This window comes from Vitis vinifera, chromosome 7 (genome assembly GCF_030704535.1).
Source record: "Vitis vinifera cultivar Pinot Noir 40024 chromosome 7, ASM3070453v1".
Classification (NCBI taxonomy): domain Eukaryota; kingdom Viridiplantae; phylum Streptophyta; class Magnoliopsida; order Vitales; family Vitaceae; genus Vitis; species Vitis vinifera.
The window spans coordinates 29987047-30014648 of record NC_081811.1 but is presented as its reverse complement, the minus strand read 5'-3'; the positions used below and the strand labels follow the sequence as shown (position 1 = coordinate 30014648).

The window sequence follows — 27602 nt, the reverse complement described above, 5'->3', positions numbered from 1 at the left end:
TCTGCTGCTCATTAACTCAACTAGCTAAGCTTGGAAGTTGGGACAAAATAAAATAAGATCTACTTGCTAGCTAAGACTATTCTCTCTACCTACCTATATTAATGTATTCCTGGAAATGACATAAAAATAAGTTATATATATATATATATGCTCTTATAATTCCAATAATTAAACAATTTAAAATAAGTGTCATATTATCTTTGTCATGATAATTCCTTCTTGAGTTAGAACGCCTCTCAGTTTGTTGTTACATCCTACTTAGTGTTTTAGAATATACTTATCGATCCTGATTATCCTTTTATATTTTACACCTATTAGGTTCAAATTCTACATGCTTAAATTTTTAGGAAATCTATGTTCAATATGAGTTTAAGTAACTTTTTAGCTAATTTTAATAAAAGATTTTATGATTTAAAAAATAGTTCAACCAATTTTTTTTTTTTAATGACTATTTTTTAAATACTACTTTCAAAATTAAGGCACTAAAAAATTTTGTCACCTAAATCTAGTGTACTTTTTTGTATACACTAAATTTGGGTATAAAGAAAATGACTCCTTTCTATTATTCATATTTTACTAAAAATGTTATTTTTAAATTTATTTGTAATTACAAAACTATTTTTAAAAACGACTTGTTAAACACCCTTATTGTTATAAAATAAAAAAATAAAAAAAATAAAAAAAAAAACCTAGAAATCTGGTTTTTGTTCTTTAACTTAAAAATAGTTTTTAAAAAACAAGTTTTAGAAAATATGATAAAATAAACCCTTATATTGAAGTATTAGTTTAGATTGATAAACTTGTTCTAATTCGTACAATGAACGATGCCTCATACTTCCACGAGTTTTATCAATTTTTAATCAACTTTGAGCATTTCAAAATTAATAATTTCTTATGCATATATTTAGTGTTGTTAGAACTAAAGGAACGACTATACTTAGAGTTCATTTGATAATGATTTTAGAAAGTATTTCTAATAATTTTAATACTTAAAATTTTTTATTTTTCAAGTATTAAACATAGTAAAATCACTTCCTAAAATTACTACCAAACACATTCTTAACTCATATGGTTTTAATGGTTTTAATGTTTTTTGAAAACATAAGAAAAACATAATTGATAACTTTAAAGGGGTTAAACGTTAGAAAACTCCAATGGAGTGCTAGAAAACCTAAATAGAACACTCAAATGCCTTGAAGGATGTTCAACATTGACCAGGGAATGTTCAAATATTCCCCTATGGGTCTATCAAACATTGAACTATTTTTTCGGGGTTTTAATCTCTTCTTTGTATTTTCATTTTAAAAAAATTTGAACATATTTTTATTATTAGTTTATTCAAATTATTAAAATTATTGAAAGCATATTTATAATTTATTTTATTAAATTAGTTTTTATTTAAAACTTATATATGATTAAATATTAAATGACGAAAAAAGAAATAATTTATGATCAAATATTAAAAACCTTATTTTATTAATTTTTTATATTTCACTTGTTTGCAATTTTCTCCCATGAATTTATTTTAAAAATATTCCAAGCTTTCAAACGGATTTTTATTACAAAAAATAAAAATAAAAATAAAATAAAATAAGTCATAAAATTGATTTTGAAATTAATTCTCGAAAACAAAAAGGTTCCCAAACAGTCCCTAAGTGTCCTACCCTTGGATTGGGTTTTGGACATTTCACTCGAAAATCGTCTAACAAGGTAAAATCTTTTGTTATTCCATTCAACATTACACCCAAAAGCATCATTTTTGCTCACCAACACCACCCACCACCAATCAACCACCTAATGGGAAAGAAAACGAAAAACACACCCAGAAACTGAAACTTGAAAGAAAATCCTGTAACAATCACTCTTCTGATATCATGCAGCTGAGTGAGTTTCTCACCTCGCATGATCATAACAACAATACACTAAGGAAGAGCATTAGGGTTCAACAACACAAGTGAAACTTCTTTCTTTTCACATTTCCTAAAACAAGGAATCACAATATACAATTCTCACCCCTGGTTCAACATCCAAAAACATGGGATCACTACCCTGGCACCATGTCATAGTTTAGCATCACCCCTCGAAAAACTAGAGAATATTGAAGATAATAGGCCTACCAAGGCTCAAATGAGAACACCAACAAAAGATGAAGACATTCAGGTTACATGATTTTGAGAAAACCCTACTCACCACCATTTTCCTATTTCATTAGCATCTGAGTAATACTCATTGTAATTGAGATATCCCCAGAAACGAGAAAGACCAAACTCACCATGTTTAGGGGATTTGAGATAACATAGATACAATTCTTTCAGATTTTTATCAAATGCTCTTTTTATAGCAAGCACCTGCAAGGCAAACATAAAAGAAACAATTGGGTGTTGTCATGCACATACAAATCTTTCTCAATGATATTATAGCATGAGCATACTTGAATACAGAGGCTTTAATTGGTCGAGTCCTGTTTTCAGCTATTATGTTATGCAGATATATGCATTCAAAATGCCCACACAATTACATTGGGCATATTTCAATTAATTTAATTATATTCTACATTGTCACTTATGAATAGTTACATCAAGGTTTTCACATTGATCATCACGTGGATTATGTCCCATGGAATTGCATGTTTGAATCGCATAAATGGATGGCTTGCTGTAAAAAACTTCACCAACAAGGAAATGATTTCCTCCATTTTAGTTGTTCTTTGATTCATATTTTGGAAGCACGTTTCCTGCTTTGAAGAGCAGGAGCTCTAATAGATGAAAATGACTGTTTTGATCAATAGAATCACTTAAGAACACCCAGGGTTACAGCTATAAACACCAATAGACAAGGGCATGAATATAATGACAAAGGGAAGTACAGGAGTCTTTGGATCTATTCCCAAACATCTCTGTTCTTGATGCAGCAGAAAATAGCAAGCAATTGTTTAGAAATCTGTCATCAGAGAACTCTTCTATGAAAATTTTGGCCAAAAAGTTTGGAAGCTATTTTCAAAAACAGTTTTCTGCTTTTAAAAATAAAAAAAATAGGAAAAAATGTTCAAGATGTGTTTGGAAGTTGTTGTCAAAAACAGTTTTATGTTGTTAAAAACAGAAAAACATGCTTAGCAACCAGAAAATAGAAAATGGTTTTTTGTTCTTAAAAATATAAAACATGGTGGTTTATGAGAATATGTTTTAGTTGTTTTCACTTGTTTTTTGAGGATTGGTTTTAAAAAATAATTATACAAATATAAAGAATAATAAAAAAAAAATAAGGCACTAGAGATATAAGTTAATCTTAAAAAAATATTTGAAAACATAGAAAACCGGTCAAGAACATTTCAAATTCCTAAACAGACTTCTGACTTACAAAACATCATATAATAGTTTTCGAAACAGTTCTCAAAAACTATCTTTAGAACTGTTTTTTAAAATACTTCCCAAATAGAGTTCTATTCTCTGAAAACATCAAGAAATTTGGTCTAAGACACAAATTAAAAAGTAGTTGAGTGCAATATCTTCTAACAATCTCTTAATGCAATCCCATGTTCATCTCAGTAATTAAAGTATATTCCTTATTATTTAAATTATTGAGATTAGAGCATAAAGGGATTGCATAGGAACCAACAGAGATAAATACATAAGAATCACCTGTGTTATGTTGATCTGAGAAAGTTTACTGAACACATCTCCTTGATCCTGTTTAACCTCCCAAGTGCAACCAGTAAGACAAAACCGGAAGTCTACTGCACATTGCAATATGCTCTCAATGACAGTAGCTACTGATCGTGTTGCATCAGAGAGGAAGCATCTGTGAAGGTTAAATTGAACATTAATGAAAAGATGAGAAATTATATTGTTGCTTTAGAAAATTGTTAGAAAACTTTCAAGAGGCATCAAAGGTCCTAGTAAGGGAAAAAACAAAATGCTATTGAAACAAAATTGAAAGGATGGAAATATCTAGAAACCTTTGTTACCATGAGCTTGATATGTCAGATGTTAAACAGTAGCACAAGAATAAGGTTCCTTACAACAACAATAAGAACAAGAATATTATGAAATTTCAGTTCAAAAGGATGTCCCTGCTTCAGAATTTTGTATACACAACTTTTGTCTAAAGCAAAAGTCATGTAGTTGTTTCAGTTCAAATACATTATTCCCATTTTGACATTTTGTATGAACATCTTTCTTTTAAAGAAAAGTCGGGAAGCCATTTATGTTCACCTATAACAATTGCACTGCCCACTTTCTTTTTTCAGCATTCAACTCTTAATAGATGACTCCTCCAAGATAGAGGGATTGTATAGGACCTTATGTTCGCCTATATCACTGGCATTCTAGTCTGGTGCGAGGTTTAGAACTAGGGTTTGAGTAGTAGCAAAGGAATTGGCTCCAGATCTTCAAACATGATTAGCAAAGGGTTTAGTGTAAATAAATGTTGGACAGAAAGAAGTAACGGAGATGAAGGCCGACCAAGGAGCAACTATACCAGGAAATGAAGGCCAAGTACATGGAACAAAAAATGAGTCAAGGATTAACCAGCTCTGGGACAATGTGAAAAAATTAAGAGAATATTTTGTTTTTCTCAATTCGGTTCTGGGAAGACTTGTGGTGGGGGGACCAACCTTTGGGGGTCCAATATCCAAGACTACTTAGTGTAGTCACGGATAAAAATACTCCTATTTCTTCAATTCTTGGATCTACCCGCCCATTCTCTTGGAATTTCAACTTTCGTCGAAATCTTTCCGATTCTGAGATAGAAGATTTAAAAGGCCTTATGCGGTCTCTTGATCGTCTACACATATGAAATTCTGGTTTTAAATATGAAATTCTGGTTTTTATCTCCTTCAAGACTTTTCACAGTCAAATCTTTCTTTCTTGCCTTATCTCAATATTCTAATTCACCTCCAGTTTTCCCTACTAAGTTCGTCTGGAATTCTCAAGTCCCCTTCAAAGTCAAGTCCTTTGTCTAGTCGATGGCTCACAAGAAGATTAATACTAATGACTTGCTACAGTTGAGAAAACCCTACAAAGCACTTAGTCCCGACATTTGTAAGTTGTGCATGAAACATGGAGAAACAGTAGATCACCTTTTTCTCCATTGCTCTTTGACGATGGGGTTGTGGCACAGATTATTTCAATTAGCAAAGACGGATTGGATCCCCCCAAGGAGCATCTTTGACATGTTATCTACTAATTTTAATGGTTTTGGATCTTCTAAGAGAAGGATTGTTTTATGGCAAGACGCGTGCATCGCTTTAATGTGGGTGGTGTGGTGGGAAAGAAATGCAAGGATTTTTTAGGATAAAGCAAGGAATTCAGAGTATCTTTGGGATTCTATTCGTTTTCTAGCTTCTCTTTGGGCTTTTTGTTCTAAGGTTTTTAAGGGGATACCTCTTAACGTGTTACAACTTGATTGGTTAGCAGTGTGTAATCCCAATGGGTTGGTCTAACTAGAGTGTTTGCTTGTTTTTTCCTTGTATTTTCTTATATTTGATTACTTGTAGTCTTGTTTTTCTATGGTGGGAGGATTCCTCATCCTTCTCTTGTACTTCCTTTTTATCAATATATTCCTTTGTCGTTTCCTATCAAAAAAAATTAATGAATGAAAATACATAGGGATTAAGGAGAAAAACACAAAAAGGAAAACACCTAATTGTAAACTAAAGATGGGGAAAAGAGTGGTTAACCATACAACTAAGAAAATGACTCTATTTTACAATATTCTACAGCCCATACAATGTATAATATGATTTAGCCCATTCAGGCTGCACAGATTCTTCAACAGATTGGTTAGGCAACAAAATTTCAGTGCAACTAATTTTTTTTTGTCATAGGATTCGGACAATTAATGCCATCCAGCTCCAACCTTTAGAACAAACAGAAGTTTCATGAGACTAATATCTGGGATCATTTTTACTTCATTATCATCAAGAATCAGCATCTTAAAAATATTTTACTCAGTAGATAACAAGGTTTAGTGAACAAGATCAACAATGATGATATGGGCAAGTCAAAAGTGAAAATTATCTAAGCACAACCTTGAGGGGGAGGATTAGCCAAGTAATTTTTTCACAACTCCTGTCAAGTATATTACCCTTATTTTTGTTTATTACATTAATACAATTAAAGAGAGTTCTCATCTGGATCAAATAACCCCTTCTCTCTTCTCCGTGTCTTTTCTTCTATTGTTCCTCATTTAGAAATCCAAAAATGCCACCTATCCAAATATGGCTACTAGTTTGAGAAGTCACTGGACCATTGAAAAAGAAAAGGATATATTGCCATATGGACTAGAATGTCAGGACAACATTCATGTCTCAAATCACAATTAACTGAGAAAAGGGCTTGCAATTTGCAAATTTTCTGGCATTAATGCTCTTGAAAATGACACTTGAAACCTTAAACAAGAATAAAACCTAAACTTACACATGTAGTGAATCCATTAGATATGTCATATGAACCGACTCAAGATCCATCATGTCTTTGACCTATATCAGAGCAAGAGTCAGATTGATGTTGGAGAATGAATCACTAGCAACATCACTATTGCTGTTATAAAAAAGGCTAGAGCTATAAATTAATGCCAGGTACCATCAAAAGTGTAATCACATTGTTATCAATCGAAAAAATAAAAGAAATGGGAAAGCCAGATATAAATAAAAAATCCAAAATCTAACAGATATGTCCAGATGTAATCAAGATACATAAAAAGAGAAACCTTAACAAAGCATGTATTTGTGTTCTCAACTTTCGCTAAAGATTAGACGCATTAGCTTGGTCACTAGTTTGTACATGAATATTGCTAGGGTTCTCACTAGGAGGCTTCACAAGATAGTTCGTGACACGATCATCCAGGTTCAAGGCACTTTGATGTATTCTTGCTGGTCAATGAAATTGTGGAAGATTGTTATGGATATAATAAGAAAGTTTAAGTGTTGACAGTGAATTTCAAGGACTATGACTATGTGGAAAGAGAGCATGAAGGTACCACAGCTTTGGTCAGCTAATAACACTATCCTTATCTCCTTTTGCAAGGACAAAACCCTATATCAGCTTTAGTCAGCTGATAACCACAGCAATGGCCCTATCTATTAGAACTTTCATTTCTTCAAAATTTCAAACAATCATAAGACTTATAATCTTTGTTTACTCCTATATTCTTTGATGCTGATTCTACAGAATGATTCGCATATGGATGAAAGCTCTTGGAATTGGATAGCTATGCTTTTCCACTTTGACATCACTCTTTCAAGTCCTTTCTAAAAAAGAAAAATATCTTAACACTTTTGGTACAACCAAGTTGATTTAAAAGTAAAGTTCTTCACCTGACCAGTGGGTCATAAAAATATTAATGCCAATGAGAACCTCAGGTCCAAAGACCCGTTAGAGCTTTCCCAACTAATATGTTCAATCTATCACCAATCAAAATGAAGACATTGTTGAGCAATTAGTATTATATGCTTTACATAAGACAGTTTTAGATATTACTTTTATGTGGTAATGGTTCTTTGTGTTGTGCCCTTGAAATCTTTAGGGCGTGTTTGGTATGTTGGAATGAGGAGTGGGAATGAATATCTCATTCATTTTCTCTTCCATTTCCATGTTTGGATAACTTAAATCATGATGGGAATGGCATCAAAAGTGATTCCAATGGAAATGAAATCCTACTTATAAGTAGGTCTCCAACTAAAAGGGATATCATTCTTGGGTTGTTTAGTGTTCAGTGGGCCTTTCCAGAATCTGTAAAGGAGGTCTTATTCAGCTGGAAGGGCTCTTTTGTGGGAAAAAAAAAGGAAAAAACTGTGGAAGTCCATCCCGCTATACATTTTTTGGACAATTTGGAAGAAGATGAATAGACTAGCTTTTAGGGGGTGGGGGGGTGTTAGCAATTCAGAAGTTAAAAAATCTGTTTGTGTGTAATGTCTGGGGTTGGGCTAAATTGTATATTGGTGTGGAGCCGATCTCCCTTATAGGCTTCTTGGAGTGGTTAGCCTCCACTTAGGGGTTGGGGTGTTTTGTTCTTTTTTGGTTGGGAGGCCTTAGTCGCCTCGTATACTCCCTGTATGCTTTGCGGCTATTTTGCCTCTTGATAATATATTCTCCGCTTACTTATCAAAAAAAAAATAAGTAGGTCTCCAACTAAGAGGTATTTTGATTCCCTAGTGTAAGTTATTTTTAAAAATTAAAAAACTAAAAACTTTTTTAGATAAGTTGTTTTTAAAAATAATTTTTTATTTTGATTTTGTAAAAAAACACAAATTATAAATTCAATTTATATAATGTAAACTAAATTTAATTCATGCCTTATTAAAAATAAAAACAATTTTTTAATTACAAATAAATTAAAAAATAAATAGTTTTAATAAACTATGAATATTGATACAAATATTTATATTATTATAAATATTATAAAAATATAGATATTAACATTAATTGATTTATTTAGTTAAAAATAAATAATAATAATAATTCAAAATATTTAATTTCCAATACTTTTTATATGATTTTATAAATATTATAAAATATGGATATTAACATCTTATAAAAGAATAATTAATTTATTTTGTTCAAAATAATGAATAATTATTAAAAATTACTAATTTTAATACTATTCTATTTTAAATGAATATAAAAACAAATAAAATTTAATTTTTTAAAGTATAAATGCACTAATTTTTTATTATATGCATACATTTATTACTCAATTAATTATTTTATTCAACCTATAATTAATTAATTAGTTTTTTTTATTTCAAATTTTTCTTAAAAATTACAAGATTTATTAAAGAATTTTAAAAATTAATTGTCTATTATTTTTTATAGTCATTATATATATATATATATATATATATATATATATATATATATATATTTTGAGTTTTAAATTATTTTTTTAAAATTATTAAAACTTATTAATAAATTCAATACAAAGTCTCACTTGATTTGAACCAAATAGCGGTATAAATTTTTTTAAAAAAAAATTGTTTTTATATCCAATGGAAATGTTATAAAAATTTTGTTTTTATATCCCATGAAAACAACAACCAAATTGTTTTTATAGGATATGTATAGCATTGGATAAGTATATCCCATTGAATATGATATGTCTAACCTAGGATATCATTTCTAATATGATATAATATCCTTGGATATTATATCCAATGGAAATGGCCTGTTAAGGTATTATATTTGATTTATAAAAAGAATAAAAAATAAATGCAAAACATATTACATTTCAATGTTCAATATTTATTCAAAAAAATATATATTGCATCCTAATATTTGTGATTGAAAAAAGTATGAAATGTCTCACATATTTCACATTAGTTGGAAATTATTCTACCAAACTTCACAGGTGAGAGAAACTCCATAACTAAGCTCTACATTTAAGAGAACCATGCTCATTCAATACCAAACAAAAAAAAAACACCTTTTACCCTCTAACGTAGACATATCCAATACATTTAAAGTCACTAATGGGTTCTTTCCCATCAATGACTCAACTTGAACAGTAGATGAGTTTAAGCCCTATTAAAAGTTTTCTATCAACAAGTGTCATTCATGTCCTTAGGTGTCAAAGAGATATATGTGTCTACTAGTGCATAATGTGTATCCTAAATAAATAGTAATAGTAGATTATGACAATAATTCATTTTTTCAAACTCTAATACATTTAAAGTCACAAATGGGTTCTTTCCCATCAATTAAGAAAACCTAAACAATTTAAAATCTAACCTAAAGGCGATCTATAGGGATCATCATCTTAATGCATCAATGAAAGCATATATTTTATGATTTTTCTTGAAACCATTTGAGGAACTAACAGTTTCTTTCCAAAATTCATCTGAAAGGAAACCTTTTGAATTAAGTTGGTAGAAGTTGATTGAAGTTCTGCAATTTTAACTATGGATATACCTTGTACCTTTCAAACGTAAGGCACCACACAAATCCTTCTGAAGGACTTACAATTTTAACCATGCTATAAGCACGGAAATTTAACTAAAGAAATTAGAGATGGCACAGGATTATGTCCTCTTTTACAAAGCATCCATCAACTACCATGCAAAATCATAGGATGAATCACTCAACAAACTATGATTTACTCTAAAGCAATATGCAAAAAAACACATTGTGTAAAAAAAATTAAAAAAAAAAAAGACAAAAAATGTCAAAACAAAACCAAACCACTATGCCTATGTTTGGTATGTTAAAAATAACATGGGATTGGATAAGAAATGAGATAACACATTCTATCCCATGTTTAATCGACAATGGGATAGGATATGTTATCTCACTTTCTATTCTATCCCACATTTAGTTGAGAATGGAATAAGATATAGGATAATATATCACCCGTTGTCTCATATCCTTTATACATAAGATTTAATAATCCCATTAAAAGAGATGGGATATGCACATCCCATGGAAAACAAATTCTTTCTTTCATCTATATGTTCTATTTTGCTTCTTTTTTTTTTTCTGTTCATTTTAGTCACTTTATGAGACAAGAAATTTTAATTAAAAAAAAATTAAATTTTTGGTTCGAAAATGTAATATTGTTTATTTACAAATTTTTAAACATTTTTAATTAATAATAAAATAAAATTTACCTATTGAAAAATAAACTATAGAGAGATCTTCAAATAATGTTAAATATGAGAGAGGTTTCATACTTTTTTCCAAAAACCCAAACATTTGGAAGCAATATATTTTTTATTTGAAAAATAACTTAATATTAAAATGGCATCTTTTTTATTCAAATTTTTGTTCCTTTTGACAAACCAAACACTATCATGATATCACATATCTTGTTGGTTATAATATCCTAGATATCATTATCCATTGGACATAGAATCCAAGGATATTATATCCTATTGAAAATTATATTCCAAGATATATATATTCTATCCAGCCAACCAACCATAGTTTATGGAACAAAAGAACATATAAAATACAAAGGAATGCAAGTTCCACCAAACCTTATGGTTAAGGGATTGAAGAAACCTGCACCAGGATACATGTGATAAGTGTGACTGCACATATTGCTGTAATGTAGAAACAAAATGATTAACCTGGTGCCTGAAATAGAAGAAAGAGTCAAGAAATTGCTTTAAGTTATTTGTATAGAAACATTCCCAACTATAAAATGAAGAATTATAAACTAAGCAACCTTCAAATTTAAATGCCTGCACAAGTTCAAATTCCTGTGGGAGGCAGAAAGTATTTGTGATGAAATCAGTATAAGACACATGGTCAAACACTTGCTTGCTTAGTTTTTTTTTTTTTACCCTGCTACATTAAAGAGGGCATAAGTTATCTCTACTTCTTTAGTACTCATAACTTCATTGTAAAATTTAAAATTAAAAGAACAGGCTAAATTTAGACTATACAGAGAACTTTCTAAAACATTAGATCTTTAAGAAACTTTTAGTTGATCTAAAAACATAGTATCTTTATTGGTAACCAAATCATTCAGTGTAAACAAAAGCTTTCAAGTTAAAATCTACAATCATGGATAATGTTGCACGCTTCAACATCCAGGAAAGAACAGCAGCTCCAGGCACACATGCCACAAAGTGCAAATGTTTATTAGATATGCCAAGGAACTTAAAGCTCGTCATAATTGCCAAATAGGAAATCAGTAAGTAAACTACCAATGTTAGTTCTCCAACTAAAAATGAATAACAAATATAATCAATTAACCTGCTTTTATAATAATAAAAGGAATGCGTAGAAAGATTAGAAATCCTCAAAAGAAACATAATAAACAAAAAGTGGTACAACAACAAACAAAAGTAAAAGTTTTCATCAAACAACCAAAGTCCCTGGGAAACTCAGGGAGGCAGGAAGTCTCCTAAAATTTAACCAAGAAACTATATAAATTTCTTCAGTTCAAATCCTAGTAGTTCTCACACTCAAAAAGGAGAGAAGTTCTAGCATGCAGTAATTTTCATCCACAAAATGTCCTATCACAGTTGAGTACAATATTATTACATTGGAGGCTTGCTTGGGTCGTGGAGGTGCAAGCTGCATGGTGACCTCTTGCAGGTAACCTTAAGTTTGATAGATGCTCTTTTGGAAACCTCAAGGGCAAGAGATCAGTGTGTGACTAGGCATCATTGTGGTTGTTAGCCTGCCATACATTATGGGCACAAATCCTAACAGCTTAAGCTTTTAGGAAAGTTAATAGCATAATACAGCATCAAAGATATGATTTGCAAACCTGATTTCAACTAGACATAAAGAAGACCTTTCAACAAAAGGGATGGGGTAAGCAAGAATAAGTTTCTGTACAACACAACCAATGCTTTCTTAATATTAGGGCGTTGATTAACTTTTAGAATTCTTCCCCTTATGTTCTAGGCAACCTTTTGGTTGCCTCTAGCATGATGACTGCTTATTACACTCTTTTGTATGACTGCTAGCTGCTACTCTTGGCTTCTTTTTCGATACAATTAAGTCACTTCAATCTTTTCTTTTCTTTTCTTTTCCATATGGCTTCTAATAGTACTGTTGTTTATGGGAATCCAAAACTCATAGCAATATTGGTATCAAAATTTATACCATATAATTAAATGAATCTAATTATTTATTTGGGTCCAAAGTCGTGAAAGTGTATCTAGTTCAAAAGAAGTTACAAATTTTGTCTGATGATTGTCCCACTGATGATTCAAAGAACAATGAAGGATAGCATAGGGTGAACTCAATAATTATGACCTAGCATACATTTTGGTCCCATATCCTAACAAATTAAGCTTTTTGAAAAGTTGATAGCTTAACATGGTATTAGAGTTATGATCAACTAAACGTCTTGAGTTCAAGCCTCTCCTGCTGCTACCATTCCTATTTGTTTATCTATAATCTTAATTGTTGTTGCTTTGTCTCTCCACGTGCAGGTCAATAGCAGATAGTTTATGCCCTTTCATCCGACTTCTTTTATGGAGGAAGATTCTGTTATGGTCAATTCACATGGGTGAAAGGAGAAATGAGGACCCTGGGATATTTTCTTTTTCCATCTCTTTCTTTCCCAAATCTTAATCAGGCAATATCAAATGATGCTAAAAGAAAGCAGATAGTTCGACTAATAAACTAAGAGATTTTACCACAGTGAACTGCCTAAAAGAAAGCATAGTTACAAGGATAAAAATTGAAAGGTATAGACAACAAGAACCACTTTTAGCTTACCTCGTTTTTATTAGGATATGCAAATGTTGAATTTTCTGTCCATGTAGGCTAGAATGCCGATTCTGACTAACTAAATGCATTAAATCCTGTTAACCAAAAAAAAAAGGAAATTAAGAAACTTAACGTGATTTAGAGTTCCTTAAATTTCCAAAAATTAAATCCCCCACCAAGGTGAATGACGTATGAACTGAGCACAATGTTGATAATGTTATATGCCAAACTAAGTCAAAGTTGAAAATGCTTATTTGAAATCCATAAGCAATCCAAATTTCTAAGTAATGTTTTGGAAGCATATCTCGCAAGAAATAAAACAAGAAGAATTAATTGTGTAAAACAACCTTTTTTTGTGGATTCCATAATTCAAAAAATGAGTCATTGTGCCAATTCTTTAGAAAGATTAGTGCTTGCTCTAATTTTTGTTGTTTTTGATGTTGAAATTGTTTCAAGCAAGATAGCATCCATGCAGTTCTAAGATTCCAAGAATAGCGTAATAGAAAGAGCAAAAAGAGCTTAGCCACAAGACACAACACAAGGTGTGCGCCTGAAAGAAATGAAACACAACTTAGGATGCATGTCATTTCATAAATATGACCAAAATTCAATTAAACTAACAAAAAATTCAATATGTCAAACATTTTAAAGAATCATCCAACAAAAAACCAATGAAATTATATGGAGTTTCAATGCACCACATGAAATTCAAGAATAAACATTTTTCTAAAAAAAGGGAAAATAGATGGGGCACATCTCTCAAACAAGGCATGAGCCTTGATAGGTGAGGCCTATAGCTAGAGAGTGGTTGTGTCTTGAGCCTAGGCGCTCTTAACCACCCACCCCCCTCCCCCCCCCCCCCCTTCCCCCAAAAAAAACAAATTTTCATAAGACCCCACATTTCCAAGTTCACATTTTTTTTTTATCAGAAACGAATAATATTGAATTAATAGTGGTAAAGATACAAAAGAAGGATGAGAGGTCCTTCCCTAAAAATACAAAATCTGATCAAAGTAAGAATACACCCCTCTATAGAAAACTATATACAAAGATAATCCCCAACTATCTCAAACTTTTGAATCATAAAACGCAGTCTAGCTAAGTTGTAAAACACTAAGAGGAACTCCTCTAAAAGCAACAGTACAAGAGGCCGACAGAGAGGAATAGAAATGAAGTAAATCTCATAACATCCCTTCCAATCTCCCCTTATCCTAAAAAATCCTAGCATTTCTCTCTTCCCACACAATCCACAACAAAGTGAGACAAGCGATTTGCCAAAGTGTCTTGCCTCTAATTGAATTCCCCAGACCTCTAATTCCAATAATCATCATGTCCTCAATACTCCTTGGTGGAACCCAATCCAACCCTGCTAGATTGAAGGGCTTGTGCCAAAGCCCAATTGTTAAAGGGCAATGTAGAAAGAGGTGGTCAATCGATCGTCCATTTCCTTTGCATAGAATGTTGAGGACAAAGGGATTTGTAGGGTCTTCTCAAATGCAACTTGCCATTGGTGTTTACCTTCCCATGTACTACTAACCAAGCAAGGGCCTTAACCTTTGAAGGGGCTTTTGATCTCCACAATAACTTAGCCAGAAGGAACAAGATAGGATTTGAGAAATTCGACAAGGCCAAGAAAAAAGATTTTAACAGTAAACAAGTTTGATGAGGACAAAGACCAAGCTCTTGAATATACCACAAAAGGAGAAAAATGCACTATTGGATTATGTATGTCTCCCATAGTGCCACACTCCTTTTGTCTGTCAAATGTCAAGTTTATTAGAGATTAAGAGCTCTTCCATAGTCCACCCACTGAACACTCCAAATTAGAGTTTTATTTTAATTTCCATAAAAAAGATGTTATTTTATGCATAGTCAATAGATCAGCAGTGATATCCAATCATTTTGATATCGTCAGGGCTTCATAAAGTATAAATCCACAAAAAATTATTTGGGAGGACGCGGAGAATTTAAGGTAGCAAGTTATACACCAGGAGTTATTTAATATAAACAGAGTTTTCTAATAAACTGAGTCTTTCTCTAAAAAACTATAAATTAAACAGGTAACTACATATTGTACCTTTAATGAACACCATACATCAGTTAACGAAAATGCAGCAAGCTTTACTTGTATCAGGAAACTGAATATATCAGCATATATTTTCAATGCTCCTGGGGTCAAAATGATGCTGATTGGCCAATCCACTCTGTAACCCAAACCTAAAAAGCTGAAGGAATGCACTCCTGCCATTTATAGCATGGTTATAGCTTCACAACAGATTGAAGGATAAGAAAAATGCCTGGAATGAACTTAGAAAACCAAATCCAAATGAGAGAGAGAGAGAGAGAGAGGAACTACATAGAATTACAGTAAAAGATGTACCAGTGGAAAAAGTCGAAAGAGGCGCCATGGCATGCCCTTTCATGTACACAAATAACTTATCCTTTTTAAGGTCTCTTTCACATGAAGACCTCTGGAGAGACAATTCAAGGAGCCCTTGAATTTCTGATAATCTCTGGTCTGCCTCTGTAACATTCCATCTCTGTGGATTAAAGTAAGATAAATCAAATCAAAAGGGACAACGCTTTCATGATCCAATAACTGAAAAAGTAGTGTACTAGAGTTATTAGATAGAAATACATGATTCCAAAGCGACATGATGAACAAATCAGCCCAGTCTGCTAATTCCATAAAATGGTACCGCCGCAATGCCAGAAAATGTTCTTGCAAATCAAATCCTTCTTCTAGCAACTTAATAGTTAATTTGCTCACATACTTATATCTGGCATTGTTAAGGAAAAATACAACTGGCATGAAATTATACTTCATCTAGCTGCAACCTTTTGAGCATGACAAGCCATTGTTAATCCAGAAAAGAAAGTTCAATGAGAGAAAGAAACACAATAATGAATCCCTCAGGAAAAACTATACAAAGAAACTACACAAAAAGCACAAGGCTACACAAGCAAAATAAGAAGGTGACATATTGGCCCTGATAATAACCTTCGCAACCAAAGAACCTTGCTTTTCGAAATCGTTGCCTGCAATCCAAGACATTAAAAATATGCACTGCTTGTCTTGGTAGATTAGATTAAAACTTCATGAGCTTTCTATTCCATTTTAAGGTCCACCAAATGACAAAGGATCTATCACCATCTACAAGTTATAGAAGTCAATACTCCAGCCTTCTAGGAACCAACAAAAGCTTTCCTCTCTAATTTAGTAGAATATGACCAGAGGGCTTGGCAAGGTAAATAGAGCTTCCTTCGTGACCTCTCAGACCCATGGGGCACATGAAAGTCAAGCTTTCCAGTCCTTAGTACAACATGGAATGGGAGACCATACCAAAACTAAAGAAGCAATCGCATAAAAAATTTTGTCCATGATTGGATCCTTGGCTTTCTTCTTAAACAAAATCAAATAAAGGTCAAGATACAACCTTTCAAATGGTTACCTCCAAATGGAAGAGAGGAAAAAAAATATGACAAATACTCACAGTAGGAAAATAGATAATCAGAGTAATCTTCTCTTCCTTGTATGTGAGACAAACATGCTGAGCAATAGCTACATTTCTTCATTCTCCTTTGGTGCAACAGGCTTCTTCTTTATTCTCCTTTGTAGCATGCCCTCTATCTTTATCTGATTGAGGACTACAGGTGAAGCTAAGACTTCAACTTTGGTAGAAACTTAAAGGACTAAGCTGTCGTAGCTAAAGAAGAAGTATCATTAATAGACTTGAAGAAAGATTAATAATAGAGGGTGCTGCTTAATCCAATACCATACTCTACAATCATGAAATAGGTATAACGACATCTTTCAAGAATTTCTACAAGTTCTTACAAATTACAACTCAGTATGGTGGTGACCACACCCATAGACAGAATTCTAATTCACTAGTTGGAAGGGCCAAGGAATGATTTAGCTAAAATGTTTCCACCCCTTGAATAACATAAAGACCAGGGTAGCCTAGATGGGTAGATCATAAATGAATATCTCCCAAAAAAGAAAGAGAAAAAGAAAACATTATCGGAAGATTTTATTTTTTCCTTCCAAGTCCTAACCTAGAAGCTTAGCTCAGGAAAGAAAGGAGCCTCCTCAATTATATGCAACTACATTATCAATTCTTAGGTCTCCTAATGGTTTCAAACCCGATAGAAAAGAAAATTCAATAAGGTTTTCTTCTCCTCTCTTCATCTAAATCCAAACAAGGGAAGCTTGCCTCAATCTTGTTAATTGTTTCACCTAAACTTTTGCTGGGATCCTGAACATGGAAACTTATTAATAATAGTGGAAAAAATCTTTCATGGAGCACATCCTGTTTTAGAGAACCCAACACTTAGTTTGGCAGCTTGGCAATCAGAGGAACTCAAGAATTTTCATGATAACCCAAGTTGAAATCTTTAAAATTTCAGGTTTGGCTCAACATGGAACTCCCTAGACCTCTTCTAGCTCACAAGGTCACTCTCTGAACACCATAATTAGAGATATATGCTAGTAACTTCTATTTTCTTGTGAATGAATCATGAGAACCTAAAATTTTACAGCTCTCCAGACCTTTTCTTGAAGATGTGAGATTCCTTTCATGCGTGATGACATTCCATCACATACGGCTCAATTTTTTTTTCTTCTTCTTTTTGACCAGAATGCCCTATATTTTTTATTGAAAATATATTCACAACTTCCATAGATTTTTGGAGTCGAAGTACAAACTTCTCTAATCTTTTATATAAAAAGGAGTAGGAGTATGAACCTTAACAAGGTAGTTATAAACTAGAAACAGAAGGACCCTACAGAAATAAGAAGGATGCACCCATACAAAAAATTAGAGAAGTTTCTAAAGGATGATCCCAAAGTCCTCATGTCTCAAAAAATGCCCTGTTATGCCCCTTCTGAATCACCAAACAACACTAAACAAAGCCGCTTGCCAAAACAAATATGGAATCATGGAACAGCGTTATGAAACCAACAAACACAAAGCTAGACACCATGAAAACCTAAGGTGAGAATGAATTTCTAAAGGCAAGCAGGAAAGAAATGAGGAGATAGATAATGGGTCCAAAATATCTCTTACACAACCAGCATCCTAAAGGATTAGCAATGGGGATACATACATTATACGAGAGAATGTTTCTGCTTAAGGATTCCTACCTGGGGACTTAAGTTGATAGAGTTTCTAAGGCAGTAGCAGTCTCCACAGCATTATCCACAGTATATTCCACTTTAAGATCCTTTTTCCAAACCTGCTGCCACTTTGAGAGAATAGATTGACACATCCCTCAAACTGATTGCTCAATGCTATTAACACAAGTAATACTTTGATTCTAAAATGCACAGGTCATAAGTGAAGATGGAATGAAAGTATTTAAACTCTTAATCTTCAATCAAACAACCTGAAAATCACAAAATATAATTTGTGATCAAGCAAATTCCCTTTTGAGATGCATTCCCAAATTTGTCAAGGCAAGTGATGGATCATACACTTGAGGTGTTTCTTCCATCTGTCTATATTTTTATGAAAATATGGATATTTTAGTAGTCATTTTGATTGGATATGAAAGTACTTTTATTTATTAATTTTTCCATTATTAGAATCTTAATATTTCCCAATCTAATCCTACAACATGATTCTAAAAATCCTCCCATCAATCCATTCTTCTATCATGCTCCACAACCTTGCCCTTTCATTGCAATTTTTCCAGGATACACCAACTCCAATAGCAGAGATGGCACTGAGACTTTCACACAGTGCAACTATAAGTGACCTGAGACTTTCATGGGAGCTGTCATTGATCCTCTTTGTACATGTAAAAGAACATTTCATTTGACTTGTTCATTATTTTATCACCGGATTACTCCTGGATATTGGTGGTTTCACTTACAAATCCCCAACATCACAAGTTTATGGATGATGTTTTGTCATCTTTCTAAACCACCAAAGTATGGATCCAGTTCTACAAAGTTCCTCCAAAATTTCACCCTTTTATGGATCAATAAATGTAGCAAAAGTGGTCCCTCAAAGCATTTACCTCAAATAATCTCTTGAGTATCAGGCCATCAGAACTAATTGGCCGTTGATGCAAAGGCATCATTCCTGAGTAAATGTAATAAAGCATGTATTAAACTTCAGATAATAAAATGAACATATTTCAATCTTAATTATGTGTGATTTCAGGCAGTTTTCTGTTTTAAGTTTAGTTAGTCATCTAATTCCTTGGTAGCAAGGTTAGAGCAGCTTGCAATCCAAAAAATAAAATTTTAAAAAGAAAATACAACAGGGCAATCAATGACCAAAAGGAAAATATCAGGACAAAACAATCAATGCAATCTGATCAAAGGAAAACAAACCAAGTTGCATACCCTAGCATAAAGCTAAGTTTGAATAGGGACTCACACCATTAGAAATAATAAAACTAGGAAAGTCCCTGATCTACATCTACCAACAAAATAAGGATACTGAAGCAAGATTTCAGGCAACAGGCACTTGTTGATGATGAATTCAAGTGGCATCTCAAACACACCTCCCAAACTCAGTGTATGCTGTCCAACACTATTATTGACCGCATTCCCAGAACTTGCGAGCAAAGTCTCCCAACTACTCCCTCCTGAAACATTTGCTGAAACAACATCCTCTTGGTTGCATTGATTTACGTCCAAAGATGAACAAATATATGATTTGGTGTTATCGATTGAGGTATCATCTCCATTGTAGTCTTTTTTATCATGGTAATTTCTCATATCGCTTATAGCAGAAGCATCAGAATCTGTAAACGATGGACTCTCAGCTCCTGCTCCAAATCCAAATCCATGTCCAGAACTAACATTTAACTTTTCCACACATAACTTAAGAGGATCTTCTACATACGAAAAGTCAAGGAAAGGAAAAGACTCTCCATGGTCTGAGCTGTGCCTCCCTCCTGGATTGCTCATTGTGTGAAGGAAACCACTTTTTGTCAACATTGGGTTCATACTAAGAATATTGCAATGGTATTTAAGGTTCCATGATTGTGAATTAAAAGAATTTGGTGAAGCATAAGTTCGATTTTCATGTTGATCCTTGTCATTGGCTTTCACAGCTAAAGAGTTGTAAGTATCAATCTTTTTACCAAAATGTGATATATCTTCTTCCTTCAAGACACCCACATTTCTATTGCTCATCTTAATGCCACATTCAGATGAAGGTAAATTTGTCTTGTTTATGTCATTGAAGGGATTTTTCAGAAGGCCACCAAGTGGCCAGCTTGAGCCATGCTGATTACCTGCATATTGATCCTCAGACATCCATGACCAATTTGATTCTTCCGATTCAAAATGCACAGGAATGTGGCTCGAAATTGCTCCATTATGATGAGAATACTCAAAATGCTCACTGGAATCTGCACTTTTACAAATTTCATGCAATTTATTTTCCGTAGAGTACAACTTTTCACTTTGAGGAGGCTTTTGCAATGAATTATTAATGGAGATACTTGGGGAGACGAAGCATAGAGCAGACAAATACTTTTGTTCAAGCCCAACCAAACTCTTAGGAAGCTCAAAATCATTTTGCTCTTCAGAACTATTTAAAGATGCAGATTCAGATGATTCCAATGCATCCATCACAGAAGAAAACTCATCTGTTGTGCTACAGGCCTCGGAATCTGCAGTACCAACAGGCCTGAGAACAAGAGAAGTCTTTAACTTGAAGCAGAACAATAATAACATTTGAGAGGAAACATGACAAGATAGAAAAGAACTACAAGCAGAGAATACAAATGACATAGAAATAAATAAATACATCAGTGTAAATGACAGCAAGGGTTGGTCTACCTCTACTAATGCTAACTTACTCAGGGAAAACATACACATAGAAGAGAGACGGAGAGGGAGGGGGAAAGAGATGGGAGAGTAAGAGGTCAGGAGAGAGAGATACCCATTTGAGTCTCTTCTTTCGGCAGAACAAGGGGAAACCAAGGTGTCTTCCAATGTAAATGAAAGTGGGATATTTAGGCCCCCTGGATTGTTATCAAGAAAAACAGATGCAGTGGCAGCTGGAACTACCTGAAAAAAGAAGTCTACATTTAAGAGATAGAATGGCTACTACATAATGAGGCAGCATCACTGTGACAGAACCAGATAGAAAGCAATATGAAAATTTTCTTTTTCTATTCTTTTGGTATGCAAATAAAAATTTATAAACAAAGTGCCTAACAGAAAATGGCGGGCACAATCCAGTAGGCAGGGAGTGCATCAGGCATGCCAAGTCCAACAACTGAGTGAGGGACCCCTGCCATTGTGAAAATATGATTTTGCTTCATTCAAATTAGTTATCTATACTAAAACATAAGAGAATTCTACTTTTTTGACCATCAAACACAGGGTTTCCAAATAACAACATTGAAAAAGTTTATCAAAAAAAAAAAATTTATACCAGAAAGAAGTTCAAAAAACGAAACCTTAAGAACATAATGGTCATTCCTGGGAAGAAAATTAAGTTTCAAAGAAAGGAAATCAACCAAAGCAATATATTCATCAAAAGATATGAATAAATGCGGATACAGGATTATAAACTTACATGGACTAGGAATCATGAATGGCAAGGACAGCATGCATAATAATATTATGGGGTACAACAAGAGCGGTGCTTAAACCATTCAGAGTTACTAACCATGACACAGAATAAGATGGAGTTATTTAACACCATATTTTACTTTCTATATTTGAAAAATATGGATTCATAATTATTGAGAGAAAACTAGACTGCTGCAAATTAATCACCTGTCGATATCTGGTTTCCAATTTTGTTGAAAGATTTTCAAGTTTCTGCTGCATCCTCTCATAAAAATGGTTCCTTGCAAGTACCATAGCTTCAATGTTTCCTTTGTTAAAAGTCAGTAGGGAGGCACAAGATGGATGATTACTTGAAAAACCCCTCCAGCAAGGAAGGATATCCTCATATGTATGGTCATCAGTGGCAACATAATTACATATTTCAAGCAATTTCTTTAGTACTTGAAGTTGCTGACCAGCTCTGAAAAGGGGAACCAATAAGTCTTTTAGAAAACATGGAACAGCAACTCCGTCTTGCTCCTGTGAAGTAGAAAATTTGTGAGGAACAGCCTCAAAAGGAATGCTAAAAGCAAAATATATCTGAACAATCTCTGGAAACAAAGCTTTTACATCACAATAGATAGCATTACCCTAATTCTTGCTGATGAGAAATCAACAGAGACGCCAGCTTTACCATGTGTAAAAGGTGGTTGATCATCAGCATACTCTATAATAAACTCCCTGTAAGGATCACTTATCTCAGCTTTGTAAATCCATGATCTAATAAATCCACAATATGGTTCACACGACTGAAGAAAGAGATACTTAAGAAGCACATGATGAACTGGATCAGCAACCTAAAAGAAAAATAATGCCAGTTAGCAGATCCATAGGAAAGAAAATGAAAAAGATTATTCATTGTTTAATTTTAGACAAGGTCTGAAATTTCCAGATACTGAAGACATAATGTCTAAGTAAACAGAACAAAAATTGTTCAATTCAGCACAGTTTTGAGCAATAACTTCAGGGGTCAAGGCATAATCAGCCAGTGCAACTTGTACCATTCAACAATGGTTTCTGTCACACTCATAAAAGCATGTCCTCCAAGGAAGATGACACACAATACAAGAATCAATGTGAAGATGAAATTGATATCTAAGTGTCTCTTAGGATACAGTTCCTGTTCTTTTATTTTACAATCAAAAAATAGTAGTAACTTTTATATAAGATACAAAAACTCTTATAGATTTACATTGAAAAAGTAATAGTTTTCAAAACTGGTTAAAAAAATTGAGGTATTTTGATACCTCAAATTTTAAAAAAAAATTCAAAGTGATTTTTCAAGGCAAAAGGCAAATCCATATTTTTTTGAACAAGATTTTCTACTTTTTTTATACAGAAGTTTTCTGATTTTAAAAATAGAAAACAAAAGGTGCATCCAAACAAACACTAAGTTATACATATGGAACTTGAAGTGAATGTTGTCAACTAAAATTACAAAGTCAAGCATCAAAATAACAAAGAAGCATTGTGAATACTTTTAAACTAAGCTGACCTGTAGTTGTGTATACAAATAAGTAAGCAAATTCCCTCCTCTAGGGAAATTACAAAATTCCAAGCTTGCTTTAGAAATAATATCTTCAAAAGTTGATTCCAAAGAGCAAGGAGCTATATTTGGTAGGTTGCAAACATTTCCGAGAGCTTGTATCTGAGTTCTCAATTCTTTTGTGTGCAAGTAAACTTCCAACAATGTAAGTTCAGAATGCACCACACTCGTGAGACTTCCCATTCTAAAGGGCATATCAACACTCTTTGACAAGCGCCTAAAACTGATTGATGCATAGAGTGTGTCCAGTGCCCCCATGTATCCTTCGAGAACCTTCTCCACAGCAACAGCAAACGCCTGATTTACAAGACTGTAATGAGGATGCCCCTCCACTTCACTTTCACCACAATTTTGAATCTCTAGTAGCTTTTTCAAATTTCCATCCAAATTCAAATCCGTACACAGAAAATAATCCACAAATTTACGGAGAAGGAAAACGACAGAACCAGAGCAGCCTATGGATCTGAGGATGTTTCCCAAAGCATAAGTGCTCAAAGACCAGTTCCACAAACTTGGGATTTGATGGAAGGTTCTGTCAGCAGGATGAGAACAAAATGCTGCAGATAGCTTGTCAATACTAATGAGAGCTGAATTTACACCTTGCAGAGCATTCATTGCAAGCCTCACCAAACTGGTCTCCTGATGAAAGGCAAATATGAAAGCTCAAACTCCATTTGGTTTCATTGCATAGAGTTGTGCACAATTCTAAAATCTTGCTTTTCTAATGGAAATTGTTTTCGCAAATTTGGGATTTATGACATTTAGTCCAATTCCAAACAAATCCAATTATAATGCCTCAGCACCATGCAACCAAACAGAGCATGTACAAAACCAAAAAACAAAAAAAAGTTAGTGATGTATCAAAGGTCAAACATAGATTATCAATTTCACACCGCTATATAATAGACCTTGTTTATCAAAAAAAAAAAAAAATAGACCTTGCAGACAAATTGATGGGGATGAATATCCAAGATCCACTCAAGAAATCAATGAGAGGAAATAATCTAATAATTATTAGAAAAAATAAAATAAAAATCCTAATAATAAGTTATTGAATAGGTTAGTTCACTTTTTTGTTATTTTATTCTATTTTTGGAATTTTTTAAAGCCTATAAATAAGACTAATTGATATAGAATAAGATTAATCATTAGTAATGCAATAATATTAAATTTAGCATGCTTTTCAATGGTGAAACTTTAGGCCTTTGGTAACTGTTTTCAAAAACAGTTTTTTAGAACGGTTTTTTAAAACTGTTCTCTGATGTTTTGTAGGGCAAAAATCTGTTTGAAAATCTAAAATATTTTTAACCTATTTTTAATATTTTTAAATATGTTTTAAAAATAATTTTTATGTCTAGTGTTTTATTTTTAATCATGATACATGTTTATATAATTATTTTTTAAAACAACTCTAAAAAAATAAGTGAAAACAACATAAAACAATTAAAAGATGTTTTTTAAAAACACCTTATTTTATGTTCTTAAGAATTGAGAATAGCTTTTTGTTGTTTCCTGTTTTTTTTTTTTGTTTTGGAGAATAGATAATTGTTCTCGAAAATAGTTACCAAACAGCCCTTTGTTACCTTTCTTCCATTGGACTCCTACAATGTCTTGGTCATACGCTATTCTTTATCTTTTTAATCTTTTTCTTTTTTTTTCCTCTTGTTATAGTTTTATTGTTGTTCATCCTTCAAAAATTAAAACCCTAACTCACATATGTAGACAAACATGTCCTAAGTCACAATTCCTTCAGTTGGTGCACATTTCTGGGTGCTTTCTAAAATAAGGGTTTCTCACACTCCTGATTGTCTATGGAATTTGAAAATCGTGATTTTGTTTTTCGTGGATTTGGAATTTTATCTTACACTTAGTTCACTTCCAAATGCCTCAATTCCACACAACCAATCATGGCATCTACCAAACAGTGGTGAGTCGTTGCAAGGATCACACCTACACATCAACTTACAACCCCACGAAATGAAAACCAAGAAAAAAAAAAAAAAAAAAAGTCCCCAACATGGCTTCACATTTCGGGGTTAATTCTCTAATTAGGGTTTTCAAAAATTTCCATTTCCAGAGAGAACGGAAGGACGGGGTTTAAACAGTAACGGAAGGTTGGAAAAGGGAAAAGAGAAGAGTGGAACTTACGGATAGAGTAGAGGTGTTGTAAAGAGAAACAGAAGAAGACGATTGATGCTGAAAAGATGGGCTCTCAGAGGATATTGATTCCCAAGGCTTTGGAGGAAGCCATGGATCTTCCAGTTGCAGCTTTTCAAACAACAACCACGCCGTCGCCATGGACGCCACCAGCACACTCTGTTTCAGTGGAATTCAGAATGGGATTAGACGGTAATAGAGCACAAGGATTCAAATATACGCATGGCGGGACAAGGAATTGTGTTACATTTTCGTGGGAAAATGCGAGAAAATATTACTACAATTTTGAAATTTGGAAGGAAAAAAAATGGTTCCTTGTAGCCTGTAGGTAGGGATTGCAAACGACGGGCATAAAAAGGATTAGGGGTGGCTTTTAAAAAAAAATTTGTATAAGCAAATTCATAAAAATAATTAATTTTTCTTTCTCATTTTCAACACATAAAATAAAAATATGAATTTACTTCTCATAAAATAAAAAACCAAAAATTTATTTCTTTTAGTATATAAAAAAAAAAAAAAAAGGGGGTCGTCATTTTTTTCATTCCATGTAAAAGAAAATTTCTTTTTCACTTGTGATATTTGTTTTTTTTACTTGATTCTAAATAGAACTTTAATGTTTAATAATATTAAATATTAGATTGTTTATTTTTGTAATATTTTATTTCTATTAAGCATTAAAAGGTAAGGAAAAATCAATATGTTATTTTTTCTATTTAAAAAAAGTTAAATATTTTGATTTTTTCTATTCAGCAAAAATTTTATAATAAGTCATGAAAAAGTAGAAAAACAAACGATCTAAAGTCTGAAAGTAAATTATTTTTAACAAAAAGCTAAAAAAACAATCACCCTCAACATTTTCAAACTTAAGAGAACTTCGATATTGATCAAGCACATGATTACCATTGCTGAGAGCAGGCTTTGAAGCAACACTAGATATAGGAATGCTTAATGAATCACATCATGGGTCGTGCAATAAAGTTTTGGATAAAGAAATTGTTGTAAGATATTTATTTCCAAAAAAGATGCAACATCATAAAAGATTTCTAAGAACTTATTGATCTTTTCTATTCTACTCAATTTCTCTTGAGATGGATAATGCTTGTAATTGGAATCACTCAAATGTGAATGACAAAAGGCACGATGATGGAAAACAAGTTTTTTTTCAATTTCTCATTCAATTAATAATGTATGCATTTTCTCAGTCAAGCAAATGCTAGTATGTGGAGTGGCATGAAACAAAAGTTAAGAACCTTTTTTGCAACCTCCAATCCTGATTAATAAAATGTGATGTGATATATAAGTATCAATCAGTGGTTATAGAATTCCATAAGTCAGATGTCAAAGAAATTATACAATTAGCTACCTCTAACAAAAATTGAAGCTTTGTTTTTTTTGTTTTTTTTTTTCTCTCTTTTATGCATTTTCAACACATCTATTTGGTGGTACTCTTAGTGATTTGTTTGACTTCCTCACACAAATAACAAAGGGCATGTTTGGTTGTTGTTTTCAATAACTATTTTTTGTTCTTAAAAACAAAAAAACACTGAAAACTTGTTTGGGAAAGGGAATGATTTTTGTATTTTTGCGTTTTCTGTGTTCTCAAAAGGCCTATTTTCATAGAGAGAAAAAAAAGGTGTTTTGATTGTTTTCTTCATTGTTCAGAAAATAATTATTCTCCGTGTTTTCTTCTTCATGTTTTTTGTGTTTCCTTGCATGTGGTTTCTCCTCCAATAACATGAAATGAAGGCCATGGAGGATGAAGATGACAATCATGTTGGCTACTAGAGGCAGTGACCAAGACCATGGTAGTCTTGGCGTGAGTGAATGGTCATGGGTGTGAAAGGCGTTGGTGACAGTGCGGTGCCTTGAAAGGCAAAGCCATGAGTGGAGATGCCCTGAGTGACGACGTGTGGCAATAGGGTGTTGGGATTGAGCTATATGGGTCCACCATGGCTAAGGCTTAACACATCAGAAGGGAAGGCCAGAGGCCCAAATCCTTGGCCCCTCAATCCACCAATTGTTTATTTGTCCATTTAAAGGGGGCGCATGATAAATCGAAACTAAGACTAAACCTTATGTCCTTATGTCCAACCAACTCCTGGTTTCGATTATTGATGAAAGGAAATTTTGGTGATCGGTGACGTCGATA

General features: G+C 32.9%; 1 protein-coding gene across 1 annotated transcript; it reads right to left on the bottom strand.

The window, feature by feature from the left end:
- Positions 1-1941: 1941 nt before the first annotated feature.
- On the bottom strand, positions 1942-25795 carry LOC100255993 (uncharacterized). Its single transcript, XM_059738750.1, has 15 exons — positions 25701-25795; positions 25445-25612; positions 23246-23935; positions 22341-22547; positions 21919-22230; positions 21074-21201; positions 19619-20818; positions 15805-15946; positions 15547-15706; positions 15244-15407; positions 13176-13261; positions 10970-11069; positions 6417-6478; positions 3639-3798; positions 1942-2348 (listed from the first exon to the last, which is right to left on the bottom strand). The coding sequence occupies exons 2-15, from the start codon at positions 25592-25594 to the stop codon at positions 2187-2189; spliced, it is 3723 nt and encodes a 1240-aa protein (XP_059594733.1). The 5' UTR covers positions 25595-25612; positions 25701-25795; the 3' UTR covers positions 1942-2186.
- Positions 25796-27602: the final 1807 nt, after the last annotated feature.

Coding starts and splice junctions, on each gene's coding strand:
- LOC100255993 (XM_059738750.1), bottom strand. CDS start 25,594: ATGGCGACGGCGTGGTTGTTGTTTGAAAAGCTGCAACTGGAAGATCCA. Junction 15,408..15,546: donor TCTTTCGACTTTTTCCACTG/GTACATCTTTTA, acceptor TATAAATGGCAG/GAGTGCATTCCTTCAGCTTT. Junction 2,349..3,638: donor CTCAGATCAACATAACACAG/GTGATTCTTATG, acceptor TTTGCCTTGCAG/GTGCTTGCTATAAAAAGAGC.